At 39.2% G+C, this 18,781-nt stretch overlaps 1 protein-coding gene across 2 annotated transcripts in view; it reads right to left on the bottom strand.

The window, feature by feature from the left end:
- The window catches only part of LOC148389952 (ephrin-A5b-like), a 53,809-nt gene extending 42,074 nt beyond the window's left edge, over nt 1–11,735 (bottom strand). The window contains exons 1-2 of one of the 2 annotated variants that reach the window (XM_088392623.1): nt 11,330–11,735; nt 11,032–11,141 (exon numbers count right to left, since the gene is read on the bottom strand). In XM_088392623.1, the coding sequence (XP_088248749.1) occupies nt 11,032–11,135 (104 nt within the window). In that variant the 5' untranslated portion in view covers nt 11,136–11,141; nt 11,330–11,735. Of the gene's footprint in view, nt 1–11,031 lie in introns of both variants that reach the window. The other variant, XM_088392622.1, reaches the window with a different exon arrangement.
- Between the last annotated feature and the right edge of the window lie 7,046 nt (nt 11,736–18,781).

The following is an 18,781-nucleotide window of genomic DNA, read 5'->3' as shown; positions in this document are numbered from 1 at the left end:
CTAAAAAGAAAATGTATTTTCCTGAAGATAAGTATTAACAAACAAAGTGTAACCAAATCTCTGTAGTAGAGGAAAGCAGTTACGCTGAATGCAACCTGGAAAAATTAGATACAATTTTTAAATTCTTATTTTTTATCAATAGGTTAATAATGAGTAAATGTACACAATGATATATGCACATACATATTGTTTTTAGAATTTGTTAGGCAGAGTACGAAATTTGATCTGTACTAGTTATCACTATTATATTTCAATGACAATCTTAAATAGATGGCCTTCATTGATCCCTCTACCATAAAATATGTTTTGTTTACCAGCAAAATATGTACGATGAAATATAATAAATATAATATACTGAAAATGTAATGTTAAAGAAAATTATTCAGTACTTTTCTTTATGTCAAACAAATATATTTAAAATGTTTAAAACACAAATAAAATGAGCACACATTTACAATTACATTACTTTGAATAATACTGACATAATATATTTTGTACATTTTAACAATTGTGTATTTTTTCATTAACGAATATACAGCTTTCCTTAGAAAAAATAATCAAGGACACTAAAAGTTATTTGGCAAGTTTGATGACCATGTTTTTCCAACTTACAAAAGTCCACGTCAACCTTTTTGTCCTCTCTCCTGTGCCAGAATCAGAGACAGAAATATGAGTCGTGAACCATAAAGACTACTGATTGAAACCTAAGCAGCCAGCATACTCAGAAAACAAATAAAACATCTTTATGAGTTTGCTTTTATGACCTCAATAGGTTGAGTCAAGGTCCAGTGACCTCTAAATGCTCTATTGGACAAGTCGTTTTTTTTTCTCAAAAGACAACAGACACCAGCCACGGTTGATACAAATTCTTTTGCAAGTCTGCACAGTGTCACTGTTTTTATACTGATTACCAGATACTCGCAATAACATGTTAGATGCCCACAAAATGACAATAAATTCATGTAGCAGTATTTAATGTATATTTGACACACAAAGTCATTAAATGAAAAACGAACAAGAAGCAAGAGTTGAAGTTGCATGTTTTAACAGTAGTAAAGGAAAAAAAGGTAGACATTTCGAATCTTTATGCACAACAAAAGTATACAATAGTTTACAGCTGTTTTATTTTTACTATTTGAAAGTTTCATAATTGTAACTTTGAACATTAGTAGTCATTATATCAAATTATACATCTAATATGTACTTTATTTTGTATTTTCTATTATGGGCATTACTTTTCCTTCATTGATGAGTTGTGAGAAATGGTTTTGTAAATTTCCAAATTTTCAAAAACCTCAATTGAGTACTTCGATCTGATGCAGATTTATACATTTTATTTAGTTTAAAAATATATACAGTACATTTTGCTTTTAATTTTGAACTTTTTTAGTCATTCGTCATTTCATAACAAATAAGAATAAATCATGATTTTTCACAGCAAAAATCAACTGCAAATTATTTCTAATTTATTCCAAAAACGTCAGTACTTTATGATCATCTTCCTCCATCTCAATGAGCACTTTCTACATGTAGAACTTTATCTTTTAGTAAACAATTTGTATTTAGAGTAAACAACACACTGGTAACTATTTAACAAGTTATCTGTTCATGTGAGAGGCAGTCATTTGATAAGCGTTATTAAAATGCCGTCTTGCAAGGCCATTTTATTCAAATTAAAATTGCCATGCAGTATCATGCCTTGTTCTATTTTCTAAAAGATGAGTGCTACAAAGAACACGAGTTTTATGTAAATTGAGCAGAAACTGAAACCTGTCTCCTCTGTGGGTATCAGGTTGCTTCTCTGTGTCATTGTCTCTTTTGTTACACAGACAATACAGGCTTGTTGAACTATTAGCTTCTCTTTGTGGAAGATGTGATGTCCGTCGTGTCACCACTCACAATGAAAAGCCTTCCTAAGAATTCTCGAAGAGTTCCGAAACCTCCATAAGGTCAATTCTGACAAATACGTTTTCTGTTCCAAGTAAAGTGTGAATGATCTTCCATATCAACTCGAAGCTTTCCTGGCACAAATAAGTGGAAATGGAGGCCAACAATATAGTATCTGAGAATGAACGGGTTTGTTGTCCAAGGCCGTAGTACTCCGCTGGAGTAGAGGCCTCTCATTGGTGGAGAACAGGCCACTGTGGTTGGCTAGCGCGAGGACATATTCTGTGTCGACTCAGCGCTGGGACCTGTTCCGCCAGATGCCCTCCTCTCGTCCCCTGCAATGTTTGCAGCCCCACGCACGCGATCCCTCGCTCCGCTTGGCTGCACCCTCTCATCGCATTACTTCTGCTATTCTAACTCCTCCATCAATTATGCACAAGAATAACTCTGGGCCCTGATGGAGCCAAGACATAAAAGGGGATCATGGATGTGAGCGCTCACAGCGTTGGCCCACGTGCTGCCGTTGTACTGATGCCTTGACCACTGATATGAGCGCCAAGGTACCAACTCAAATACTATAGTAGGTGCACCAGGTACCGACCACAGATAGTGCCTAAACACAGGTTGGACAAATGTGCCAATGGGAAATTTTCGACTTATTTTCAGATAACAAGTTGTTGCTTAAAAGATAAAACTGTAGATTTTATGAGACTTCTCATCATGGTGTAAATATTCACCAAAATACATACATAGTTGATAACGCTGACCAATTTTAGGTAGACTTTATCACTAAGTCATTTCAGATTGTATTATTGTTACAATTTTAGCTCAACCGTCTGTTGCCTTTTAGACTGTGGCTGCAATAGCTCACGTCAGATGCAGTTCTGACTTTTTACTAACGTTCTTGATGTATGTTTGTCTCACACAAAAAATAAAGTTTATATAAAATGTATTCGTGTCTATAGAATATAATATAATTTTTATTAAGGGTAGTTGCTAAAGTTTTGCATGATGGGCATTAGAATCTGAATAATAGCAATAAAAACTTTGAATTTTCTATAAAAATCCCAAAAAGATTTGGCAATAAGTGTGGTGAAAGTTTAATTTGGGAATTGTAAAGAAAATCCATAAGAAGACATTACATTAACATCTAAGGGAACATAAATAAAACAAAGTATACAGATAAAATGTACATTGCCAGATTAAGAATTTATATCATTTTTTTAGAAAATGTGAGAATTTAAGTCAATTAAAATTACTTTAAACGTAACATAAGGAGACGTCTCTTTGAAGCAATGGTTAAGTGTCATCTTAAAATGCTTGTGATTGCCCAACATTCGTAACCTACTTTTTTGTTCTTAGAGACAAAATGGAGTCGAATTCGCAAAATGGCGGCTTCAGCCTCGCGCGCCGCCACACAGTGTGGGGGAAAAAAAAGGCAAAGAGGAGAAGTCAGACATGTCGTCACGGAAAGAGATCCAGACAGTCGGAAAGTTTAGCAAATGAACCAGTGCTTAAGTTGATTAGCGATAAAACAGCTATTCAATCCCCAGAATCAAAGTAACAGTTGCGGAAAAGTATTTGTGAAGGGGGGAAAAAAAGGCGACATAATGGCAACGCCATGATTAAAGTCATAGTGGTCATGACCTGGATTTCTCCTGGTTGCGTGTGAAGGTTTGTCCGAGCTTTATCGTAAGATCACAAACAGCCCATTTAATATTTCACAAATCCCAAAGCACCAAGTGAGCAGAAATCCTGCAGGAGCAAACATTCAACGGGTCGCAGAGTCACACGAAAGGTTCAACAAAGTCAGACCGAGTTCACCATAAACGGCCACTGACAAATTGACGGCATTTGTGAATTCCCAACCACTCTCTATATTCAATTATACTGTGCAATACAACAAAAACAATCAGCACTCGTATATTTCCTAAAGAAAGGTCAATTCAGGGATGTTGCGATACATCGTAATGGTTGAAAACGCACCATGGTGACATGATTGATTCAGTCAAGCTTGTCGAGAGACACAAAAGCCTTCAAGGTTTGTTGCCATTCAAACTATTATTACCCTAATGAGGATTTTTTTTCCCATATCAGTCGGCTAAATTGCAGCTACCTATTAACCCAACTGATGTATTCAGTGAAAGGGTTATTTTATTAACTCACCGACTATAAAATTAGCTGGCCCTGTATTTTTAATCTAATCCAGATGTATTAAAATTTTCTCTAACAAAGACTGCCAGTATTTTATGATGTTACGAACCATGAGTCTGGAACAACATTCTGAATTGACAATATGACTCTCAAGTTTGACACAGAAAGGAATTCATTTAATTAAATTTAACAGTATAATGGTATTAGTTTGAAACAGTGTAGAATTGTAGTCACAATCATTCGACTTTCATTCTAGAACTACAAAAACTACAACGCAAAAGTTTTGGCAATCTCACTTTGAATTGACATTGTGGTAGACAAACGGCATTCCTTAACATTCCAGCTAATGTTAATATTTTGCAATTTCAAGAACAGAAGGTGAGGGTGAGTCCCAGCAGTCACCTCGCTCTCTGCCATATAGTTCTTCCCTGCAAAGTGCAGCATACTTGTGCAAACTGTTAGCAGCTTAGTGGCTCTTTAGGAGCATCTTGGAAGCAGTTTTTAGGAGCTTTACTGCAGTCATTAGGAGGTAAGACTGATTAATGTGAATGGTCAGGCAGGACCTGGCTTTCTGAAGGAGGAACACGGAGGGGTGAAGGGTCCCACAGGAAGTGTTTTGTGTCCGGGCACAAAAGGAGGGCTGACCTCTTAAGCCCCTTAGAGCCTCTTTGCTAATACCCTCACCGGTGCCTACAAAGACACAGGGGATGCCATTTCACCACTCACATTTAAACAGCATTCACAAAAAGCCTCACCGAGATTCGAACAGCAGAAAAGTGAATCTCTGTGCAGCGGAGTGAAACTGAGATTAGGACTGAAGAGTCTCCCGCTAATCCATTGACTGGGGCGCATATCAAGCAGAAGAAAGCTAAAGTCACACAATATCTTATCACAACACAGAGGGGGACTTATGAGACCTTTTTGGTAGCATAACAAATCTTCTATTTAAAATAAAGCGGAGATCAAGGAGGTGTTTTTTTTTTTTTTTTTCCAAGACAACTTTGTGTCTGGATGTATCATCGTCAAAAGAATAATTGCTGAAAAAAAAAAAAAACATTTGTGTTGCAACACAATGGGCAACTGCTATAGAAAATGACTTGATGGATAAAATGCCGGTTTTCTTTTTGTCTGAATATTTCTCAATTTTTTAATCACACATAAAACTTTAGGATTCCAGGTGTAGATACAAATGGTTTTGGATCTTGACTGGGTACAATTGTTGCTGTTTTTTTTTTAAATAAGATAAAGCACTGAAGGAATTAATGGATCACTCTTGTTTGTATTTTTCTTTAATTTAAATTAATCCCTGCTAATGTTGCTGCAGTTAGTTTTGTTTGTAGACTCAATACGCTAAGATTACAGATCAATCCAGTCGCAATAAAATGAGAAATGTTTTCATTATATTACTTTATCAAAAATATTTCCTTTCTTACATTCCTAACAAATCAGTAGGAATGGGTGAGTTCCAACTGAAGGTATCGGTATTGGTGCGCATACCAGCCTTATTTCACGGTGTCAGGACTTCTACCTTTGAGGAAAAATGCTGTATTGGGATATAAAGGTATTCTAAAAAAAAATATCAGTAATTGTTTCCCGGGCAAATTTTATGTATCAAAGGTACTAGTGGTATTGGTTCTTGGTATCGGTATCAGCGATTACTGAAGAAACTAGTCCTCATACAAATATTGAACATCCCTACAAATCAGTGAATACAGGACCGGTGTACAAACTAACAAAAAGTCCAGAGAGTACAATGAGACAATCTGATTTTGCAGGAAACTGATGCTCAACGTCTCTCATCAAGTAGGAATTTGTCTTCTGTAAGTGCGCTGAAAGCACAGCAGACCTTAAGTGGAGCATTCACACATGAGAAAGGTCAAACAATTTCACACATTCGACCACTACCTACTGTGATGTCATGTTTAATTTCATGGTAAATACTGTATTATACTTTTCATGCATCCTCTATTTTTCTTTTAGAAAGACTGTACTTTTTGACGGTTTGTATGACTTATTTTACAATTGACGAATAATACAAAAAAGCTAGCAGACGTTGTTTAAACGAACGGCTAGAATAGAAGCTTAATGTTTTATTGGATGATCATGAATGGATAATAATAAAAAAAAAAAAAAAAAAGATAGAGAAGCTTGCCAGGTTACAATATAGTTCTACTTGCTGTGAAGGAGACCAGAAAGTGCTATCGTGGTAAGCCAGTAGTTTTGCCACACATAATAGTAACTTCTCGTCACTAGTGGCTGTCAATCAAAGCTGGGCCGCCTGAGGGCCTCGCCTTATTAGTCACAGCGTAAAAAAAGAGAGGCTGGGGTCGCTCCTCTCTGCAGGCAGGGTCATCGAGAGCATGAGGAATGACGGGCGGCTCCACAGGACCATTGATACCCGCTCCGCAAAGAGTTACAAATCAGAAACTCCGAATACAATAGAAACTCTAAGTTTAACTCATCTGGTGGGTAATACTCTTGTAGGAGGGCACTGAGGTTAGCCGCACAAAGTTGTAAGAAGATCATTTGAATTTGTAATTGTGCTATATAAGGCAATATTTCAAGATAAATTACAACTTTGTTAGAGGAAACGGGGCTTGTTTGAGGTGGGGCTATCATGGACTTGTACTTGGACTATGTTTTGTCTGGACTCTAATTCTATAAGAAATGTGTTTAAATACATGATAGAAACTGAGTTTCAATTTGATTCATAGGCAGGTTATTGCAGCCTATACAAATGAGGCCGATGAGGAGAAATCCTTCCCTGTGTGAGATGTGATACTCTTTCATTTGGGACCTAAAAGACTGCAGCACAGCGAGGGGCATTACTGGTTCTGCACTAAGTTAATAAAACGGAAGATAAACCCCAGATAAAAAACCTTTATCCTTTTGACCTGCACTTATTGATACTTTCTAAACCTCCTGGGCAGGAAATCACATTCATTCAGATCTCTTTGATCCTCCTTGTGAGATTGACACTTCCTCTCTGCGGACACGCTGGTTCTGACCACACCCTGTGACTTGCAGGCCTGTCGCATAGCCTCTGGCCTCTCTCCTCCAAGGAGGCTCCTCTCACCCCCATGACTGTGTTATCCTGTTGTTAGAATTTCCCTTCTCTACCTTGGAGAACGCATTGACACCTTCTCCGTCTCCTCCTTCTCCCCGTCTGTCTTCCTGCTACGGGCTTCCGAGACAACAATAGCGGTCTTTCAAGCAAACTGTGCTGGCGCTGGGAGAGAGATTCGGTCTGAGACCCGGTCAATATTTGGACGTGGTTGCCTTTTTGTGTCCGTTTTTAATCCAAGCGGAACCGAGCGGCAGGGAGCCGGGGAAAGGCTGAGAGGGGGAACGTGAGGGTAAACACTTGACACAATGCAAACGGGCCAACTCACAATACCACTGGGAAACTATCACAATATCACTCTGTCAGCCAGTAAAAAGTGGAGTATTGTTCTTTTAAGTGAAGATTAAAAAGAGAAAACAAATAGCGGAGGTCATTGCGCGATGGAGAGGAAAAGTGGCCGAGTGTCATATTGAGGTGTTCTCATGGCGGGGGTATTAGCTCCAACACAAACAAACACAAACCTCGAGTACGCACTGAGAGTGACAGCGGGAGTAAACAGTGCATGATCAGAGATCATTTAGGTCAATAAGCGCACTGATCAAACATGAAAACAGGCCACTGAAAAGATTCTTTGATTACAGGATCTTGCATCTGCTGCAGAAAGCTTTGCATGACTATTGTCACGGATTAAGGAAACCCCCTGGGGTGACGGTGCTCCCACAGAATGCTGGGATACCTTCTCTCCCCAGCTGTCAGTTTGTTAGTCCCACCCAATGAGCTTCTTTGATGAGGACCGGTATCAGTTTCCATAGCGTCGGAGACACAAACAGCTTGAGAGATTAGGAACGGAACCCGGCCCCGAATTCTCCCGGTGATCCCACCTATCAGCAACAAATAAACACCTTAGGCCACATCAACGCCTGCGTGCACACCATATGGACCCGAGTGGGTTTTAATGAAGCAGCTAAATAGCGGGTGAGCGGGGAATTCGGTAATAGCTCCTTGTCAGAGTAGCGGTAAATACCCAACTCGAACAATTTCTTCCATCGTTTGGTTACTGAAACAGACGGCGAAGCCGACAAGGAACATCTGCGGCTCGTTTTTCTTACATGAACGTTCCCGCCACAAAATGCAACACTTTTTATTTCCATTGTTTTGATTGAGATGTTTATGTCTTTGTACCACTTTCTGCTGGGCCATTAATATAGTGTTTGGCACTTACACCGAATGAATGCGAGCAAAACGTGCTTTGTAGGTCAGATATCAAAGACAGGTTTTGATTCCTCTCAACGTTCTGATCTACAAAGACGTGATTACAAAATAGTTAGAGACGGGAGTAACAAATGAGTTATCTTGTCATTTATGAAATATGTTGAATGGATTTTAATGAAGATTTCTGATTTTTGTCATCTGTCAAAAACTAGCTCCTTGTTTCAGAAATGTTTAGAAAATAATGTCAATTAGGCGATAATATTTATTGACAAATGAATATGTCATCGGCCGGAATACAAAAAATTGAATTCCATTAATGCATGGATGGATTCGTTCTGACATTGTTTTCATTCATTTTTCCCTAACTGCAACTTGGCTTGTGACAGTAATTGGAAGGTAGCTCAAACACGTTTATACAACGTAGAAATCTGAACAACGAAATCAAATAAAAATTATGGAAATAATGAAATAAAACATTTTAGTTAAAATATAACATTTCTCTTTGGGTACTAACAGCATATTTATTTGCTCATAAAACGCCATATGAACTGTAAGCAACACTCATCGTTCGAAAAGTGCGTTTTTATCCGAGAGCTTTTCACGTCGTACCACATTCCTAAAATTTCCGCACAAGAACCATCTCTAGATTTTCAAAATCTGCATAGCAACTACAGTTGAAACGCAGCATACGGTGCATAAGACATCCCTTGAGTGGCAGCTCAACTCTGGCGGGAGCAAACAATGTTAACCACTTCTAAATCACGTTTTCTTGTCATATTTGGGATATTTGGCACCAAAAAACATAAAAAGTTGCATCGCTTATTTCTCATTCTAAGAAAAATCCCAGACAATGAGAGTTCTGCACAGCATTGAGTTTTATGAGCTCCGCCGTCATTGTGGAAGCTTTTCAAACACTGGCTGAATCATCCTCGGGTTGTAAATCCCTCCTCCAGCCCGCTGAGTCTTGCTGTCTGAGTCTTATCAGCAGCATGCATCAGCAGAGGGAAAGAAGTTTCCCACATATCAAAGCATGACAAACCCAAATGCATGAATCCAAATTACAATGAGGTTTGTTTATTGCCCCCTTTGAAACAATGTAAACTAAAAAAAAAGCTATTTCCATATTTCACGACTCACTTCCTATTTCAATTCCAGAGCTCCTGTTGGGAATTTCATGAATGGCTGAGTATGGACTGCTGCTTTGGTTGCCGTTTCTCCTCATTTTGGACAAATGTGTGACAGAGATAGCAGAAGAAGGGGGTACAAAAGCTAATCTAGAAGTTGGGACTCAAACACAGCAGCAACTTCAGAGTTCCAACAGCAGTTGTGGTTACATTAAGCAGCAGGGTTACGGGCAACACATGTATGCACGGAATACTGAAGGTCAGACGGGAACCGGGTTTTTAGAATGACCCTTGCCTACATTATGCAGTTCGCGTCATCTTTAGATTAGAGTCATGAATGAGAAAGAGACACAGTCACTTAGCGTTACTCATTTATTTAGCTGCTTTTCTAACGAGACAAAGCCCAGGCGGGGTGCCGTGCCAAAACCGTCGCTAGGGCCCCCTCCATAGTTGGCGGTTCTGCCCCGGTTTTGACCCTGACAACGGGTCCCCTTCGCGCTGCTTAACCTGGAACTCGCCTAGTTACGACCAAGCGTGTGACCTCAGCATGTGTGGATCTCTCACAAGACCCAACATCATGCTGCGTCTTGGCTGCTGCTAAAATACCCCTGTATGCCCCCTTTATTGTCTGCCCCAGCTTGAGCCGGGTGGAGGGGGTAAAGGCGGTATGGGGGTGGGAGCCAAGAAACCAGACTTGGGAACAGTTTGAAGGCCATGAGAAGGGACGAGAGCCAGAAGCTGTTATCAGCGACAAATATCTGCCTTTTAGTAGCCCACCGACAACCTTGGATCTCACCACAATGTTTGCACTTGTATCTGTCAATGAATGGAGTAATAAGCAAGTTCTTTGCGTTTACTCTTTGGTTAAAAACACACAGCAACAATCTAATTGCATGTTTTGATGTTGGATCTCATCAAACCCATTTTTTCTTCTCTAGATAGATAGATAGATAGATAGATAGATAGATAGATAGATAGATAGATAGATAGATAGATAGATAGATAGATAGATAGATAGATAGATAGATAGATAGATAGATAGATAGATAGATAGATAGATAGATAGATAGATAGATAGATAGATATTTAAAACAATGCCTGCACTGCTTTGCCCTTCTTTCAACAGACACCCCTAAAGAAAAATCAAGCAAAATACAAAAAACTTGCCTAATCAGTGACATCAGAGTAGACCTAACTTATCCGATTACTTAGGTACGTTTTACGCACAGTGCGCCTATTTGATTTTCAAATGAGAAGCGGCGCAACGCAGAATATTAAATGTGTAATGGTGCGTAAAGGCGCAGTGTGAACAAAGTATTACGAGTCAGTTGTTAATAATATACACACTTTTCAAGGAGAATGTTGATTGGGAAATACGATTCATCATACGAGTTGGGGGGCAAGATCGTGATTTCAAAACTCCGTCATCCAGTTTATGATGATGCGAATGTAAATAAAACTTCAATTGACAGCATATCCGCATTGTTTCGTGTTGTTACGAGTTAGTTTGCTTATGATTCAGCAAAATGTGGAAATTCCATCTTCACTGGGTTCTGTACGTGCAAGGAAAGCCGATGGGCGAGTACTTACTTGGGGTTGGTGCGGTTCCAGAAGACAGCGTAGCGGTCGGATACCACTTTGGAAGCCGGGTCCTGAGCGCACACCCCGACGATGAGGACGAGGAAAAACAGCATTTCCACCTGCGGCATATTTGCAATGAAGCCAAACCGACGACAGTCCTGGTTTGTTTGATTTAAAATGTTCTGATGGATGCTGTTGCAAGTCAAGTCCGTTTAACGCCTAAAGTTAATTCATAAATCTCAGTCTCTCTTATAAAACAGTACTTTGCTCTGTTTTCTTTAGGAAAAACACAAAAAGCTAATTTCACCGGGGAAATCCAGTTGACGTAAACTTGTGCAACTTGCGCTGCAAATGTCCCTGAGAGGAGGCACTCTTGTGAGCGCAAAACTGTGGGCAAAAAAAAAAATCTCGATAAATGCGCTCCACTTGATAAAGACTGGAAATATAGTCCTTATGCTGCCATTGTCGCTGCAATCTTCTCAGCTGCGGATCTCGAGCCGATATTCCTCACCAAGAAGCCGACGAAAGCAATACAAAAAAGCGGCGAGCGTCTAAACGCGTGGATGCAAATTGGTGAACACGATCGTTCTCAAACACGCAGTAACGTCCACGGACCGCGTCGCACGATTGAGAGCGGGTGAGAAGCAGTGTAAGCAACCAGAGGGAAGTAGACCAAGTGTGCGCTTTGGATCTTGCAGCCATGCTCCCCCGGACCAGCCCCCCCTCCCACCTTCACTTCTCTCCCACCCCCTTCTCTCACGCACTCCCTCTCCCTTCTCGCTGTAGTACCAGCCAGCCGAAGCCTGCTGCAAAAAGTGTCCACATCTCAATGGTTGTGACCAATGGTTCCCCAGTTAGGCTCTCCAAATTGAATTGGAAGGTTTCCAAATGAAAATAATGCGATTTTAAATGATTTAATGTACAGAAAATCCATCAAGCTGTACATGAATGTTATGAAGCATCCCTGGCGATTTTTTGCAGTGTGCACGTTTATATTTGAATGACAGTGGTCTCACTTACAAGAACAACATCCCTTCTACGCGGGGGTGCATCTCAGATTCCCTGACGGATCATCTCGTAAACCTGGAGCCACAACGAGCCTCTTTTGACAGCCTGATCCTCTTTGCACAACAAGAAGATAAAGTTCTGTTTTTGTTTTCAAAGCTCCTCTGTCTATTTACTTACGTTTCTCTTTTTCACAGGTGCATCTTTTAAAAGGTTCAACAATCCCCCGAAAGAACTTTTTTATGTTACATACAGTATGTGCAGTTTTGTTTTCAATCCCGAGCAACGAAACCAAGCACTTCAGAAAAAAACACAAATTTTATATATTTATTGTTTATTCCATTGAGGGTTTATCTTTTTGTCTTCGCTGCATGCAACATATAGCTTCATATGTATGAAAATTGACTGCAGCGCATTTATTTTGCTCCGCGACTCACTGCGCCGCGCAGTGGTGACCATGGAAACAGCATCGCGTACAAGAATCCACAAGTTGCCCTGTGCATAAATTCACTTTCCCCACTGGAATGGATTCTCAGATTTCATTCAACATTTGCTGAATGTAATGATAAATTATGTTTTGTAAAATACATGAAATTGTGAAATACAACAAATTTTGTTGAATTGATATTTACTGACAAAATGCCCAACTTAATTGATGTCTAAACTGTGTGTAAAAAATGGATAGATTCCAATTAGTTTGATGGTTAATATAATCCTCAACAGTGCCACTGACAGCTGCTTGTCAAAGGAGCCAACTTCTCTCCCAAAGAGATGATTCATTCAACGTAATATTGGTGACCCTTAATAAATCACATATCCATCTAGTTGACCGCCAGTGTCATTGCATTCAGAAATCATGGGATGACTGACTGCATAAACCAAAATAGATTATGGTGTCACGGCCCTCCCCTGTCTGTTATGGGAGGTCTGTTGTGGGAGGTTTCCCACAACAGGCAGGGGTGGGGCCACCTGAGCGGTGGCACCTGTGCTGTTAAATTGTTTGTGCTGTGCTCATTTATTCTCTCTGCTCTCTCCTCAACAGGTAACACTTTTGGCTTTGTCTTCAGTTTGTCTTGCGTTCCAGTTATCTTTGATTTACACAATGCAACACCTTCACATCCACCTAGTCATTTGCATTCATGCACAGCATACACCACTGATTCATACTCACACTTGCATACCTTGTATTGAACTATTCTTAGTATTTGTTAAATAAACCATTTTAATTGGCCTGGGCCTTTTGAGTTGTTTTCCCCACAGTTTGTTTGTTGTGACTTGCCATCATCCCAGGCTTGTTATACGTGGGGGCTCGTCCGTGATTTGTGTTGGGGAAATTTGGTTTAGGCCAGTGTGGGTTGAGGACTGTGACAATAAAAAAAATGTGACATATTTGCAGAAGCAGTTTGTTGTTTAGCCAATGGTCATGAGCTTTGTTATCACCAAGCTGCAAAGTGATGAATCATATTTATGCCCATTAAATGTTGGAAATTTGACTGGCTTTTTTACCCCATCTATGAAGAAACAATCACTATAAATTGTTACACATCTTTGCTTTAACACTCAGAAGGATTGTGAGCCAGGTCTACTTATCCAACATCAATGATACCAACCTCTAAAATTCTCACACACACACACCAAAGTCAAAGTATTCTCAGAAGAAACTGATACTCATAATGAGGATACATATTTTTATGAATGGCTCTCCTGACATAAATACACATCTGACCCTAAATAGGCTGGAATAATTTCAATCACAGAGAAAAAAAAATGCGTAAATGGCCTGAAAGCCATCGTGATCATCTCTGTGGGCTTTGTTTACAGTAAATTACACTCCACATCGTGTTTGTTTGGGTGTCGGCCAGTGTGCGTGTGCTTGCAGATGAACGCGTGTCACGTAAATGCATAAATTGAGTACACACAATCGTGCGGCCCTGAGACTTGATGAGTTTGCATGCGTGAATCTTTTGTATGGGAGCGTGTGTTGTGTGCGAACATGGGGTGAATCATCTGGCTGGATATGGCAGACTATTGCATGAGCAATAATCACCTCATCTCCCTTGCTTAAGTGGCTGTCCTACTTCATTTATGCCTGATACACGTCTGTGTTCCCCAAGACAAAAGAGTCGTTATAAATTAGGGTCAGTGGGTCTGCCAGCATAAACCACGGCAGCGCATGCCAATGTTTCCCATGGCCTTATGATCGGGGCGTCACACTCACAAGTAGATCTCCAGATCAAGCACATATGACTTGATTTGTAGCAGAGAGGGAAGCCATGAGGCAAGAAAAAATTACTGAGAAATTGTAAAATTCTGAGATAATTGGAAACTGTAAAATACATCAAAGCTACATGCAAATAAGGGAAATCCCTTGTCTCGTCATACGTCGCCTTCAATTGATTTTGACAAACCACTTGCTTGATCAAACTGGCAACCATTTATACCTTTCAATATATAGAAAATGATTTGGAAGAGAGTAATTACATTTCCAAATCAAAATAAAACATGAAAGATATTTTAAAAATATTAAGTCAAGCGACTGGATTTTTTTTTTTCATTCATTGAGTATGCCGACTGAAAGTGTGAAGTTTATGCGTTGTTATATTAATTGGAAGATTATATTTGAAAGTATTAACAATATGATTATGTAGTTTCACTTTAAAGTAGTTTGAATGTTAAGTTGCTTTTGTTGCATTGCATATGAAATTATTTCTGTACAAAGATAATGTTTGAGACTTTCGCCCCACATTTTTTTTTTTAATTCTATACCAGTACAAAGGTTTTTTATTTTATATTTTATTTTATGTTTCAGCGATGTTATTACTTTTGGATAGAATGTTTAGAAACATTGATATGATTCTACTACATGTGTATTCAGTTTAAAGTTGAAAGACACACTTACAGTATGCCATTCCATTCATGCTTCAGTCCACTTGACACCTACAGTAAACTCAAACTGGCTTGTGTGTGATGGACAGAACAAAGTCATGTACATCTTGTATTTGGAGTTAAAAATAAAACAGCACAAAAACATACAAAGAACCCCTCTGCTATTCTCATTCGCACTTTAACGAATAAACATTTGAGTCGGTATTTTAACTAGGAATGTGACCTTGGGAGGATACTGCAAATACAGTGAGAACTAATAATAAAATATTGCTGCCTTCCACAGCGACATCTGTGTTGGTAACCAGCCTGAAATGAAGATCAGTTGACTTTTTGTTGACTGGAATGTTTTAAAAAGGTTTCCAGGGAGAAACAAATCAAAGTTTTCTACATATTGCGCTGCACGTCTGCTACAGTCTGATGAGTCATGCATTTCCTTTTCTGTCTGTTTTACTTTGAGCCCTTTTGACTTCCTTATACTTTCTTCTCTGGATTGGGTTTCCTATTTTCCAATGATGCTATTGCCAACTCCTCATGGAAAAGTAAATGTGTATCTCGCTCACATGGGATTAGTTTATCCCTCCATCGCTCTTCTTCAACTCATGTCAAAAGCTGCAGGGTGAAACTTCTCAGCTGGTTTCAAATGACGCTCTGCTCAGAAGATGGTGATATAAGCAAAATAAAAACGTTTACGTGATAGATACAGATTAATGAAGAAGAGTGAGTTGGGGGGGTCAGAATGAAGGATGGCAGGATGAGTGAAACGCAGAAAGACGTGGGAGGTCTGAGATATTTTTGTCCAATCTGCACTTGTGGGCCTGTGTGTGGCACCTGGTTGAACTCTTTTTGTATACATGACCTCCTGCAAACACAAACACACAAACTCACACATCCACATAAAAGCCATAGTGTGTGTAAATTCGCATCGACAGGAAAACACACACACCTCACATGACCCATTCTTAGCTTCATTCATGTTTTCATAGTAATGTGGGTCTGCTTGTAGCTTAATAATGTCCATGACCCATGGAGATTGCCGTGCTTACAGCCATTACCACTGAGTGCTGCTGACAGTGGAATGCTAACTCTGTAGTTGTTCAGCGGGTGGTGTTTCCACCAGGTTTGTGTATTCTGATTATTGGTATGTAGAATGTTTTCCGGCTCTTGTTACTGGCTCATCAATTTGGTATTCATCCATTCATCCATCCATCCATTCATTCATTCATGCATTAATTTGTTCATTCATTCACATATCCTGCATATAATGTAAATAACTTGTATAACAACCTCACATTGACATTTGAGGCCCCAGTTTCATGCTCAGAGCGAATGTAGTGTGGAGTGTAGTCTAATTGTGCTAATGGGAGGAATTTAAAAAATAAAATGGAAATGTTGATAATAGCATAGACAATGCTGTCACCTTTAGGAATGAATTGTTATGACATCCATCACTCAACGGAATGCAGAATTCTCCAAATCATATTGCACCACCTGCGCCATAAATTAGACCTGCTGATAGCTGGTCTAAAATGTAGTCTACTTCCAATCACCAAAGCGTGAGATGTAAAAAAAAAAAAAAAAATTAAAAAATCCTGCAGTCTCAACTTCCTAATAAAGGATCTGTGCACCCGAGAATTCTTGCAGAACTAAACTGGGCTGACCTAAAGTCACAGTGACTTAAGCCTTGATGATTCAACCACTATTGTGGTGAACATTTGCCTCTGATTGGCTGTTATTACCTTTTCAATGAAAGTGCTTGGCTTCAATCACAAAATAGTATTCAGAATCCTCAAAGCTGATTGCTTTTAAAATACTTTTTTTTGTAGTAATTTTGACGAGAAAAGCACAGGTCCATTTGGCAAGTACAGTATACATTTAGAACATTTTTAAAGTTGGCATTCTATTCGTTCATCTTGTAGCTGAGGTATGTCAAGATGGACCTTTGATCACTTTGAGAAGTGTAATATACTATAGATTAGAACCTAAAGATGGATAGACTCATCAGTTCATATGACTGGCAAATCAAGATTTCAACGTGACATTCTCCCAAGCTTTGTGGGACACAGCCGTGTCAGGTCAGTCTGGCCGTGTTTCCAATGGATACCTGATCCGCCTCTGGGAGGATCTGAGTGAAAATATAACTAATAAAATTGGTGGATTTTAATGCTGGATTAAAATAAATTACTAGTATAACCACGAGAGAGACCATTAATATCAAATGTAACAATACAATGAAACACACCAACAATAACAGTAGAATGTTTTTTTTGAAGTACAGTACAGAGGCTAGATGTCAGATTTTTCAAACATATTCATTAGATTCAATAACAACTAACATTTAAGACGTAATACATAGTTCCAGAAAGTCATTAAGTGATTTAAGGAGACCATTAGTATCGGACAATGACAGCTATGCAAATTATGCGGGGAGTCAAGGGCAAAATGAATTGCCCTGTAGTGCAGTAATTATGCTACAAAGACAATTATGTAGATGATCACACAATTTAAAGTAACCAACAATCATGATTGACAATTGTGCAAATGAGTTTGAGAATCTTTGAGCTGTTTGAAGTGTGTGATCCACAACAGTTAAAAAAAGAAAAAAAGAGTAATGGACTAGTCAGATCACAGGTGCACTTTGCCTCCATCCATCTTGATGATCTCAGGCCTAGAGAAGCCGGTAGTGTTGCTTTGATACGAGCTCGTATTTAAACCTGTCCCGTTTTCGCTATATCTAATCAAATTAAGAAAAAAGGGATAATTCCACACAGCACACCAGTGCACACTCTGGATGGAAATCACTGCCTTAGTACAACACCAAAATGGCATATCTGCGATTCTCCTAATTAGTAGACACCCTGCAGTGAAGTGTGAGATTTAACTGATGGGCATTAGCTGTGGTTAGTAATGATGGATCACAGTTGTCTTTGCCAGCCCGGCAGTGCAGCACAGACAAGACTCCGGGATTCATTTTTTTCCTGATATAGTAAGTCAAATAAATTGTTGAATAATTTTCATGGCTTTGATACTCTTCCTATAAAATCTGAAATTTGCTATGAATATGAGAAGTGTTAGCTTTAGTATATTTTTTAAATATATTTATTGGTGTAATAAATAAGGAAATTCAAACTCAGATGTATATTTTGTGTTGCACCGAGCACACACACTGTAGTTCATATCACACACATGTAAGAATGCAAGACAAAATTCAGGGCTTGACAGTATTTTTCTACACGGCGTATGCAGATGTATTCTGATTTTTGTGCCGGCACGTTTCAATTTGGCAGCCCGCTCTGTGCCACGCTGAGCGTTCTGGCATAGCAAGTATGTGTCCTTGTAGATACACCTGGCGGAATAACAGTTTGGTAGAAGAAAAGTCAGTCTTGAGTTACACCTGCTCCGACTAGGTCTAAATAGTCACATGCCTGATTTAACGTGGTTATGGTGCTCAAGATTCATACAAACACATCCCCGATGTCGTCATGTTTCATTCATAAATACGAGAACAATCCAAGAAATCAGTTCATTGATGTTATTCTTATAATTCATTTGTATTCTGTTTTTAACGGAGATATGGTGGGACAGATTAACAATCAGTTGTGGGGATGGATACAGCAGATGAAGTCCACGGCTACTGTGTATATCGCCTGTGGTTATCACCAGCTCATTTACCGTATTTTCCGCACTATAAGACACCGGATTATAAAGCGCACCTTCAATGAATGGCCCATTTTAAAACGTTGTCCACTTATAAGGCGCACCGGATTATAAGGTGTATAGAATAAATAACTCACCGTTGCTTTAACGTTAATGCAATCACAATATAGTAACACTCGAAATAGTGAAAACAATAACAATATCTCAATAACTC

This window comes from Syngnathus floridae, chromosome 12 (assembly GCF_059516105.1).
Source record: "Syngnathus floridae isolate MCC-2025c chromosome 12, RoL_Sflo_1.0, whole genome shotgun sequence".
In the NCBI taxonomy this organism is placed as follows: Eukaryota; Metazoa; Chordata; class Actinopteri; order Syngnathiformes; family Syngnathidae; genus Syngnathus; species Syngnathus floridae.
Note: the sequence above shows the minus strand (reverse complement) of the source record. Positions and strands in the feature narration are given on the sequence as shown.